General features: G+C 48.2%; 1 protein-coding gene across 1 annotated transcript in view; it reads right to left on the reverse strand.

Moving 5' to 3' along the window:
- The window catches only part of MAPK8IP2 (mitogen-activated protein kinase 8 interacting protein 2), a 50,007-nt gene that overhangs the window by 21,585 nt on the left and 16,299 nt on the right, over positions 1-12,123 (reverse strand). Inside the window, exon 2 of the mRNA XM_083401845.1 lies at positions 4,408-4,513. Coding sequence (XP_083257971.1) covers positions 4,408-4,513 — 106 coding nt within the window. The remainder of the gene's footprint in view (positions 1-4,407; positions 4,514-12,123) is intronic.

The raw sequence follows: 12,123 nt of genomic DNA on the forward strand, positions 1-12,123 counted from the left end.
TATATATCATTTCCCAAAAGCTTTTCACTTTTTTGCATTCCCACCACATGTGAAAAAAAGTTCCTTCCTTTAGGATTCCTTACCTATCTCACAGTACAGGAGAATATCTACAGTAAAAAGGAGCGTCGTGTTCTGATTCTTATTAATACTAAACATTCCATTAGTTGTCCCATTTGAAATATTGTCAAAATGGCAGTGATTGATATAACATTTTATGCAGCAAGAAAACCGCCTTAGGGTAGGTAGGTGCCAGAATTCTATGGTAAAAAAAAAACAGGCTGGAGAGGTATGGCAAGATATTTCTTCATGGCCTTGGGTTTATTTTGTTTAATTCTAAAATAATAAATAATAGTCCAGACTCGACATGAATTTTCCAGCCTCATTCCTGCCATCTGCTTCTCCTGGACATGAGATGAAGCCAAGCATAGGCAGATTCAGTACTGATGAGTCCTTCTGCACGCAGGGAGCATTAAACTATGGAACTCACTGCCACAAGAGGCAGGGATGGTCAAGCACTCGGATGGCTTAAAAAGAGGAGTAGCCATATCAGTGCCGGATTTACATATAAGCTAAACAAGCTATAGCTTAGGACCCCACTCTCTTGGGGGCACCCAAAAAAAAAAAAATAAAGGGGAAAAAACCTGGATGTACATTTCCAAAATAGAAGAGAAAAAGCTAATAAAATAAAACCTACATACAGCAACAGTGTTTTGTGTTGTGTAGGCTCCTATGATGTAAGTCATGGGCCCCGCCTGCTCGCCTGCTCCCTAAAATATCCCTGGTTTGCTCCTTTCTATATATAGGGTGCCTACATTCTGCTCTTTATAATTATTAGTAGTTTGCATCACATATTTACACCTATTATTATTTCATGTTATAGCAAGTTTCTAGAAACTAGATTACGAGTCTTAGTAAACTGTGTTTCGAAAGGAACTTTTGTTATTGCCAAATGCCAATGTGTTTGCATTATTAAGTTTGGTATGAATAAAAAACCATTTTAAGCTAGAGCTTAATCATTTTTTCACTATTAATATACTTCTTCTTAATTGTATTTCAGTTCAACAATTACTTTGATAAAATACATCTTTTGTGATGTGCAAATGGCTTTAAATACCTATGAGGTCCAAAAATGACCACATAGCATATATTCAACCCAAAAAACAGTGCCAAGTTGTTGTGGACAAAGGACAGCTGGACATATAAAGGGCCCCATTACCTTCAGCAGCTGAGGGCCTCATCCAATCTCAATCCGGCCCTGAGCCATATTCATGGAGGAGAGGGCTGTCAATGCCTACTCACCAGAATGGCTCTGCTCTGCCCCCCACAGTCAGAGGCAGCCATGATAATAATAATAATAATAATGATAATGATAATAAAAATAATGATAACAACAACAACAACAACATATTTACACCCTGCCCAACTGTTAGGGTTTCCCCAGCCACTCTGGGCGGCTTTCAACAGAAGATTAAAATACAATAGTCTATTAAACATTAAAAGCTTCCCTAAACAGGGCTGCCTTCAGATGTCTACTAAAAGTCTGGTAGTTGTTGTTCTCTTTGATATCTGCTGGGAGGGCGTTCCACAGGGTGGGCGCCACCACCGAGAAGGCCCTCTGCCTGGTTCCCTGTAACCTCACTTCTCACAGGGAGGGAACCGCCAGAAGGCCCTTGGAGCTGGATCTCAGTGTCCGGGCTGAATGATGGGGGTAGAGAAGCTCCTTCAGGTACACTGGGCCGAGGCCATTTAGGGCTTTCAAGGTCAGCACCAACACTTTGAATTGTGCCCAGAAACGTACTAGGAGCCAATGTAGGTCTTTCAGGACCGATGTTATATGGTCTTGGTGGCCGCTCCCAGTCACCAGTCTAGCTGCCACATTCTGGATTAGTTGTAGTTTCCGGGTCACCCTCAAAGGTAGCTCCACGTAGAGCACATTGTAGTAGTCCAAGTGGGAGATAACTAGAGCATGCACCACTCTGGAAAGACAGTCTGCTGGCAGGGAGGATGTCATCCTGTGTCCCAGATGGAGCTGCCCTGGATACACAATTGACCTGCACCTCCATCAACAGTTGTGAGTCCAAAATGACTCCCAGGCTACGCATCTGGTCCTTCAGGGGCACAGATGCCCCATTCAGGACCAGGGAGTCCCCCACGCCTGCCCACCCCCTGCCCTCCAAAAATAGTACTTCTGTCTTGTCAGGATTCAACCTCAATCTATTAGCCGCCATCCATCCTCCAACTGCCTCCAGGCACCAAGACAGGACCTTCACCACCTTCCCAGTTGCTGGAAACCCCAGGAGCGGGGGGGCATTGCTCTGGTGTTCGGATCCTGCTCTCAGGCTTACCATAATGGGCATCTGGGTCGCCTCTGTGAGAAGAACAGGATGCAGGACCATACTGGCCACTGGCCTGATCCAGCAGCAGGCTCTTCTTGTGTCCTTATGGGATGTTCTGCTCCGCAATTTCCCAAGACGGAAAGTGCTGACCGTCTTGTGCCTTCGCAGGGTGCGAAAGAGCTGGCAGCGAAGTCTCTCTCCCTGACTCAGCAGCAGGGAACAGGCACTGACTCAGCAAACGTGCCTCAGGTGACCTGTCAACTGCCTGCTCGGCCGAAGGTGGCCTCCCAGCTCCAGCAAGAGACCCACATGGGCTGAACAAGGAAGGGAAAGTCTCCCGACCATCTTAACCAGGAGTAGGCAACCTAAGGCCTGGGGGCTGGATGCAGCCCAATCGCCTTCTCAATCTGGCCTGTGGACGGTCTGGGAATCAGCGTGTTTTTACATGAGTAGAATGTGTCCTTTTATTTAAAACACATCTCTGGATTATTTGTGGGGCATAGGAATCCGTTCATATTTTTTTTCAAAATATAGTCCGGCCCACACATGGTCTGAGGGACAGTGGACTGGCTCATGGCTGAAAAAGGTTGCTGACCCCTTAACTCTGCAACTAATCTGGAGTGTGGCAGCCAGACTGGTGACTGGGAGCGGCCGCCAAGACCACATAACACCGATCCTGAAAGACCTACATTGGCTCCCAGTACGTTTCCAGGCACAGTTCAAAGGGTTGGTGCTGACCTTAAAGCCCTAAATGGCCTCAGTCCAGTAGACCTGAAGGAGCATCTCCACCCCCATCGTCCAGCCTGGACAGGTCCGAAGGCCTTCTGGTGGTTCCCTCCCTGCGAGAAGTGAGGTTGCAGGGAAGCAGGCAGAGGGCCTTCTCGGTGGTGGCTCCCTTCCTGTGGAACTCCCTCCCACCAGATGTCAAAGGAATAAACAACCATCTGACATTTAGAAGACATCTGAAGGCAGCCTTGTTTAGGGTAGTTTTTAATGCTTCTCCTGTACCTTTAAAAAAGGTAAAAGGACCATTAGGTCCAGTCGTGACCAACTCTGGGGTTGCGGCGCTCATCTCGCTTTACTGGCCGAGGGAGCCGGCGTACAGCTTCCGGTTCATGTGGCCAGCATGACTAAGCCGCTTCTGGCGAACCAGAGCAGCGCATGGAAACGCCGTTTACCTTCCCGCCGGAGTGGTACCTATTTATCTACTTGCACTTTGATGTACTTTTGAACTGCTAGGTTGGCAGGAGCAGGGACCGAGCAACGGGAGCTCACCCTGTTGCGGGGATTCGAACCGCCGACCTTCTGATTGGCAAGTCCTAGGCTCTGTAGTTTAACCCACAGCGCCATCCAACACAGGAAATAAACAGGAATTTTCACCTCCTGTTGCAGGATCTGGTTCAACTGGTTTAATAATAATAATAATAATAATAATAATAATAATAATAATAATAATAATTTCTCTCTGTGTGTGCATGGCAAAAGACATTCCTTAGACGCCTTTTCCCAAGTCTCACTGTAAAGGGCACCAAACATTTATCTAAGGCAGTGTTGGCCCCAAATAGCTGTGATTCCCGCATCGCAGGGGGTTGGACTAGATGTCCCTTGGGGTCCCTTGTACAATTCTATGATTCTATGACTGGGAATCGCAAGCAGGGTCTGAGGCATCCAACTGGCCACTACGAGACAGGACCCCTTTGGCCTGGCTAAGCCGCTGCAGGGCTCTCCTTAGTTTCTCGTGATTCCTAATGGAACCTCCATGGACAGATCCAGTCTACCTGAGGATGGCAGCCAGCAAGAGGGGGAGGAGGCTATTGCTCTTGCATCCCACTTGTATATCAGGCTGGCCTGATCCAGCAGGAAGATTCTGACATTCCTATTTTCATTGAAAGCAAAAGGAAAACCCAGGAAACAAAAATTTTGAGAGTTATTCGGGAGCAGAGGAGCTGCAAGTTGTGGAGCTCCCACAGAGCTGGGTTCTGGGGCTTCTGCAAGAAAGAGGACATCGGTGACAGATCTGGTGTCCAAATGCCACCGATCCCTCCTTGACCCCGTCCACTGCCCCTCTCACCTTCTCATAGTGGTCCGAGTCGTAGTTAAGGCCGATGCCACAGTCGTCGGTGATCTCAGACAGATCTTCGTCATCAAATTCCTCCAGGCTGATGTCCTGAGGAGGCCTGGAGAAGAGAGAGGAGAGAGGGGGTACCTGTTAGTTGTGAGATGGGGGACAGGGGCAGGGATAGCGCTGGATTTCGGCCCTCAGCTACTGAAGGTAATGGGGCCCTTCATATGTCCAGCTGTCCTTTGTCAACAACAAATTGTCACTGTTTTTTCTGTGGAATATATGCTAGATGGTAATTTTATGGACCTAATAAGTATCTCAAGATTCTCAAGAGTCCATGGAGTTTTCTTGGCAGGGATACGGGAGTGGCTTGCCGGTTTCTGCTCCAGGTGGATCACTCTTGAGACTCTTGAGAGTCCCATGGACTGCAAGAAGATCAAACCTCTCCATTCTGAAGGAAATCAGCCCTGAGTGCTCACTGGAAGGACAGATCCTGAAGCTGAGGCTTCAATACTTTGGCCACCTCATGAGAAGAGAAGACTCCCTGGAAAAGACCCCGATGTTGGGAAAGATGGAGGGCACAAGGAGAAGGGGACGACAGAGGACGAGTTAGTTGGACAGTGTTCTCGAAGCTATATACATGAATCTGACCAAGCTGCAGGAGGCAGTGGAAGACAGGAGTGTCTGGCGTGCTCTGGTCCAGGGGGTCATAAAGAGTCGGACACAACAACAATAGGTACGAATGACTAAACAACAACAATAGGTATCTCAAGCCATTTGCACATGTTGCCATGCAACCAGTGCATGCAGAATGTAAGTACCCTATATATAGAAAGGAGCAAACCAGGGATATTTTAGGGAGCAGGCGAGCAGGCGGGGGCCATGACTTACATCATAGGAGTCTACACATCACAAAACACTGTTCCTGTATGTAGGTTTTATTTTATTAGCTTTTTCTCTTCTATTTTGGAAATGTACATCCAGTTCTTCCTTCCTTTTAATTTTTTTTGGGGGCCCCCAAGAGAGTTGGGCCCTAAACTATAGCTTGTTTAGCTTAAACGTAAATCTGGCACTGGGCAGGACTGTGGAATAAGGGACCACCAGGAAGGCTCCAGGCATCTCAACATTAAATTCAAAAGGGATCTTAACCGCCCTGAAAAATGCTGCTCTATCTTAGAATCATGGAATTGGAGTTGGAAGGGACCCAAGGGTCATCTAGTCCAACCCCCTGCAAAAAAAAAGTGTTCTTAAGATGCTGCTTCATACATTAGAAGACTCATACAGCTGGAAGGGACCACGAGGGTCATCTAGTCCAACCCCTGCAATTCAGGAATCTTTTGCTCAACACGGGTCTTGAACCCACAATGCAGAGATTAACAGCCTCATACTCTACCCAATCAGCTGTCCCAGAGCTTCTCTCAACAGTTCAGCCTTCTCACTCACAGCCTAAGCCCAGTCTCCCTCCCTGCTCTTCCATAAATTAGCCAAACGTTTTCCTCTAGCTCTAAGAAACTCAGGCCTGGGAGGACTCTCCCAAAGCTGTTTGGCAGCGGAACAGACCCACCCCTCCCTGGACTCTCTAACCCAGGGGTCAGCAAACTTTTTCAGCAGGGGGCCGGTCCACTGTCCCTCAGACCATATGGTGGGCAGGACTATATTTTTTGAGGAAAAGATGAACGAATTTCTATGCCCCACAAATAACCCAAAGATGCATTTTAAATAAAAGGACACATTCTACTCATGTAAAAACATGTTGATTCCCGGACCATCTGCGGGCCAGATTTAGAAGGCGATTGGGCCAGATCCGGCCCCCAGGCCTTAAGTTTGCCTACCCATGCTCTAACCAGCTGAGCCTCCCCACCTGCAGGCTGGCTTCTGTGGTGGTTCATCGTTTTATCTTAGAAGGTGAATTCATCTTTTGCACAAATGCAAAATATCTCTGCCCACGCAGCAAAAGTCTCTCTCAATCCTCTCCCAGGTGGTGGACCCAGAGAGAAATAGTGGTCCTTTGTGGGGGGCGAGATAATTATACGCCCGTCCTTCTCCCAACTCACTGGCTCAGTGGGGTGGGGAAAGCAATTGGGAGACCTCCAGCTGTGCTCTCTTCCTTGCAGACAAAACAGCAGCCGCCCTCCATCTTCCTTCATTATCCCATGTGTTATTAAGTACATCATGCTTGCAGCATCCCTGCATCTCTGCAGAACAACTTGAGCAGCTTACAATCTGAGCCAGCAGTTCCCAAAGTGGGGGGTGGGCTCTAAGAGGCAAGGGGTGTCGGCGATGGGGGGAACACTGGAGGTGTAAATGGCTATCAGACATCGAAAAGCTGGTATCCCAGCATCCAGTTCATCCATTTTGTTGCCTTATTCAAGGTAAATAGTTTTAACCGGATCCTGCATAAATGTGCAATGTTCTGAATTTCTTGGAGGGGGGGTGTTATCTTCCTGAGTAGGTCTGAAGCAAAGCACTGTTCTGAATTATTATTTTTTGTGGGACATTTGGGGTGAGATTATGGAACCGACGAGGCAGTGGCCACAAAAGGTTTGGGAACCACAGGTCTAAAAAAACAACAATCATCAGAATGTGCTGTTTCCGATACATCTGGCATTTCTTCTGCTCCTTAGATAAACCCGTTATCTCATCTGCCTTCCACACCTCCTCGCCAAGCCCTGAGCTCTCTGCACCAGCCGGGCCTTAATTGCCCAACATGCCATCATTAATGTTTCTTGCAATTAACATTTTCACAGTAGTAATACGATTTTCCCACAAATCCTCACGTATGTTAACCACAGGCTTTATATAACCAGAGAAATGTTTGGCTGCTGTACAGGCGCCAGAGATTCCGGTGGAGCTGGGCTGCCCCAATGCCAGCTGCAGACCTCCCCTGCAAGGGGCACCCATCTGCATGGCATGGAGGAATTTGACAGAGAGAAAAAGTCTTTCTCCCTCTCTCATAACACCAGAATAAGGACATTTGACGAAGCTGAACATTGATGGGGTTCAGGACAGATAAAAGAAAGCACTACTTTGGATGGCGCATAAACTATGGAACTCACTGCCACAGGGAGCAGTCATGGCTGCTAACCTAAAAAGGGATTGGAAAAATTCATGGAGGAATGGGCTATATATATATATATATATATGCAGGTTTTGGTGTCCTCGGGTGTCTTCCCGTGTAAAAGTTGGGGTGTCTAGGCGACGTTTCGACGAGGTCTCACTCGTCATCTTCAGGCTGGTGCTTTCGGCTTCTTGTTACTGGAACAGAGCAGGATCTCAGTGTTTGAGTTCCTATAAATACTGTTGAGGAGGTGTGGTGTATAGCCTCCTCAATGGAACATCACCACATGGAACATCACCACAAGAGAATAATCATGGAAGCCATCGAGATAGAGAAACACCCTCACAACATGAACAAGCGTGACGACACATCCCGCTTGCCAGACATCTGGAAATTAGCCCTCCCCACAAAATCTGACACCAGATCCAGAGGCACACAGAACGCCATCACCAATCAACCACACCAGACCCAAACCCAGACCCTCTCCACAGATAAATTACAGACACCATCCAGTAGCCAAACCAGGGTGGCACCTCCGGATGCTGCACCCCCCTGCAATCCCTACACAGATCTGGCTGGCACAGGCCACAAAACCACAGCTCGCCCCTATACACGAAGCCAAGCCAGAGCACAACCAAGTGCAGTACAGCCATCTTCTCAGAAAAACTCTTCACAAAGTTCAAGAGTTCAAGACACGAAGGCTTTAGCAACTAATCCACACCTAATGACCCACCTAAGTGGGATTCAGGAAATCACTCAAGAAATCACTCAAGATATCCCTCAAGTAATTAAGGAACAAAAGAAGAAAAGGCACACTAGCCTGGGAACCTCCTCTCTGCCCAGAACATTGGAGGCTATACACCACACCTCCTCAACAGTATTTATAGGAACTCAAACACTGAGATCCTGCTCTGTTCCAGTAACAAGAAGCCGAAAGCACCAGCCTGAAGATGACGAGTGAGACCTCGTCGAAACGTCGCCTAGACACCCCAACTTTTACACGGGAAGACACCCGAGGACACCAAAACCTGCATTCCTGTACCCGTGAAAATCTACGAAAGCATATATATATATATATATATATATATATGATTTCTTAGTTTACAAAAATACGTGCATTGTCTCTTTTTTGAAGTTCTGTTTTCTACAGATCAGTTTCATTTCTTGCAAAGCATAAGTGTTGCATACAGTGTTAGGTTAGGAAGGGGAGGGGGGAATGGTGAGTGGGGTGGGGTTGGGGGGCAATGTTTCTATTCTTCTTGTTGTTGTTTAGTCGTTTAGTCGTGTCCGCCTCTTCTTGACCCCCTGGACCAGAGCACGCCAGGCATTCCTGTCTTCCACTGCCTCCCGCAGTTGGGTCAAACTCATGCTGGTAGCTTCGAGAACACTGTCCCACCATCTCGTCGTCCCCTTCTCCTTGTGCCCTCCATCTTCGCCAACATAGGGTCTTTTCCAGGGAGTCTTCTCCTCTCATGAGGTGGCCAAAGTCTTGGAGCCTCAGCTTCAGGATCTGTCCTTCCAGTGAGCACTCAGGGCTGATTTCCCTAAGAATGGAGAAGTTTGATCTTCTTGCAGTCCATGGGACTCTCAAGAGTCTCCTCCAGCACCAGAATTCAAAAGCATCCATTCTTCGGCGATCAGCCTTCTTTATGGTCCAGCTCTCACTTCCATCCATCACTACTGGGAAAACCAGAGCTTTAACTATACGGACCTTTGTTGGCAAGGTGATGTCTCTGCTTTTTAAGACGCTGTCTAGGTTTGCCATCGCCTTTCTCCCAAGGAGCAGGCATCTTTTAATTTCGTGACTGCTGTCACCATCTGCAGTGATCATGGAGCCCAAGAAAGCAAAAATTCTTTTCTTCTACTTAGTGTATTTGTGGGGTTTTGTGTCAGTGTCACTTGTGGGGGTTCTCTTACTATTCGCTTGTTGTATTTCCTTGGTAGTGAGAGAGGTTAGGAGTGGCCTAGGGCAGAGGTAGGCAAACTAAGGCCTGGGGGCTGGATCCGATCCAATCGCCTTCTCAATCCGGCCCGCAGATGGTCCGGGAATCAGCGTGTTTTTACATCAGTAGAATGTGTGTTTTTATTTAAAATGCATCTCTGGGTTATTTTTGGGGCATAGGAATTCGTTCATACCCCCCCCCCAAATATAGCCCAGCCCCCCCACAAGGTCTGAGGGACAGTGGACCAGCCCCCTGCTGAAAAAGTTTGCTGACCCCTGGCCTAGGCTGTGGTTGGTTGTCTTTGGGTGGCTATAGTGAGATGTCTGTGTGTGTGTGTATTTGGATCAGGTTAGCCAGATTGATTTGTATGCTGTCGGCGGATTCTCTTCGTTGTCTTGTTGGGCTACAATGGCATCCTCTTCTATTTGTCCCCATTTCAGTTTCAGTTTACTGGTTAGTTTTTCTAATAAGGCTGTTTCCCATACAGTGGTACCTCAGGTTACATACGCTTCAGGTTACAGACTCCGCCAACCCAGAAGTAGTACCTTGGGTTAAGAACTTTGCTTCAGGATGAGAACAGAAATCATGCTCCGGCGGTAGCAGGAGGCCCCATTAGCTAAAGTGGTGCTTCAGGTTAAGCACAGTTTCAGGTTAAGAACGGACCTCCAGAACGAATTAAGTACATAACCCGAGGTACCACTGTACTATTTGATACCATTGGTCCATGCTTATTCCTGACAGGTCTCTCCAGTGTCTGGCTATGATGCTTCTAGCTGCTGAGAGTAGGTGGGCTATGAGTTCTTTATGATGTGAGTGGGCATTATTGTCTGGGAAGATGTTCAGTAGGGCCAGTTCTGGGGTGACTTCTAACACTTGCTTAGTTATTTTGCATATTTCTGGTATGATTGATGTCCAGAAGAGTTGGATTTTGGGATGCCTGCTAGTCAGGAAGGCTGTGTTCTGCCTCCACAGTGGGAGACAGTGATGCTTCTGAATCCCAGTTGCTGGAAACTGCAGTGGGGAAGAGGTCTTCTTGCGCTCGGATCCTGCTTGCTGGTTTCCCACAGCACATGCAACTGTTCAGCTGCTGTGAGAACAGGATGCTGGAAGAGATGGGCAAGATTGAGGTTTGATGAGGCCCTCAGCTACTGAAGGTAATGGGGCCCTTAATGTCCAGCTGTTCTTTGTCCACAACAAATGGTTGCTGTTTTTTGTGTTGAATATATGCTATATGGTAATTGATGGACCTAATAGGCATCTCAAGCCATTTCCACATGTTGCCACACAACCAGCCCATGCAGAATGTAAAGGTAAAGGGACCCCTGACCATTAAGTCCAGTCGTGACCGACTCTGGGGTTGCGGCGCTCATCTTGCTTTACTGGCCGAGGGAGCCGGAGTTTGTCCGCAGACAGTTTTTCCGGGTCATGTGGCCAGCATGACTGAGCTGCTTCTGGTGAACCAGAGCAGTGCATGGAAATGCCGTTTACCTTCCCGCCGGAGCGGTGCCTATTTATCTACTTGCACTTTGACGTGCTTTCGAACTGCTAGGTTGGCAGGAGCAGGGACCGAGCAATGGGAGCTCACCCCGTCGCGGGGATTTGAACCACCGACCTTCTGATCAGCAAGCCCTAGACTCAGGCACCCTATATATAGAAAGGAGCAAACCAATGATATTTTAGGGAGCAGGCTAGCAGGCGGGGCCCATGACTTACATCACAGGAGCCTACACAACACACAAACAATGTTGCTGTATGTAGGTTTTATTTTATTGGTTTTTTATCTTATATTTTGGAAATGTACATCCAGATCTTTTTCCCCCTTTAATTCTTTTTGGGGGGCCTAACCTATAGCTGTGAATCCGGCACTGAGATGGGCCACAGGCCCGATCCACCAGGCTCTTTTCATGCTCCTATTAAATCTGGTGGCAGTGGACAGGTGAAGCCTGAGCGAAAGGGCCCATCCCCCCTCACCAGCTTGGATGACCTGCTTCCATCTTCTGGCATCCTCCGCAACCCGACACCCTCCAGGTGTTCTGAACTACAGTTCCCATCAGGCTCAGCCAGCCCGGCCGAAGATGATGGGAGTTGCGTATATAGTCCAAAACACGATCTTGCCTCTTCCTCTTCCTCTCAGGTCCACGCTGCCTGCTCCCTCACTCATCCAGCATCTGATGCTGCAGAGGTTAGCGGCAGAGGTAAGAATCTGCCCAATGGGACCTGTGCCAGATCCATCTCCCTCTCCTGATTCATTAAGCTCTGTGCTTGCCCTGCCTCCTCTAATAGCTTGCAGTGCTTTCCAGCCTCTTGAAGAGAGAAAAGCGTTAGCCTGCGACGTCAAACGGTCAGCAGCAGCAGCAACGCCGAGGTTTCATTTAAGCCAAGGCTCGAATCCGGTTTTTAGGGCCAGTATCAGCACTGGCAAAACAAAGGGGACCCGATGACAAAGAAGAGCATTGCTGAGCATGTGCAGAGTGCACGTCACTCACTACCACTGAGTACTGAACTGCCCATCAGGATTTAGGGTAGGGAATTAGGCAGTCAGTGGAGCCCAGTGGTACCCAAGGTGGGGATTTCAGTCCCTTGGAGGAGAATCACCTAGGTGGGTCCTAAGAGGCAATGGGGGTGGCAGGGGGTGCCTGAGGCAGTCCCTCTGAGCACATTGATTGCTTATTTATTATGGGCCATGCTAGAGGGTCTAGAGCAGCGGTTCTCAACCTGTGGGTC

This window comes from Podarcis tiliguerta, assembly GCF_965153285.1.
Source record: "Podarcis tiliguerta genome assembly, chromosome: 10".
NCBI classification, from domain to species: domain Eukaryota; kingdom Metazoa; phylum Chordata; class Lepidosauria; order Squamata; family Lacertidae; genus Podarcis; species Podarcis tiliguerta.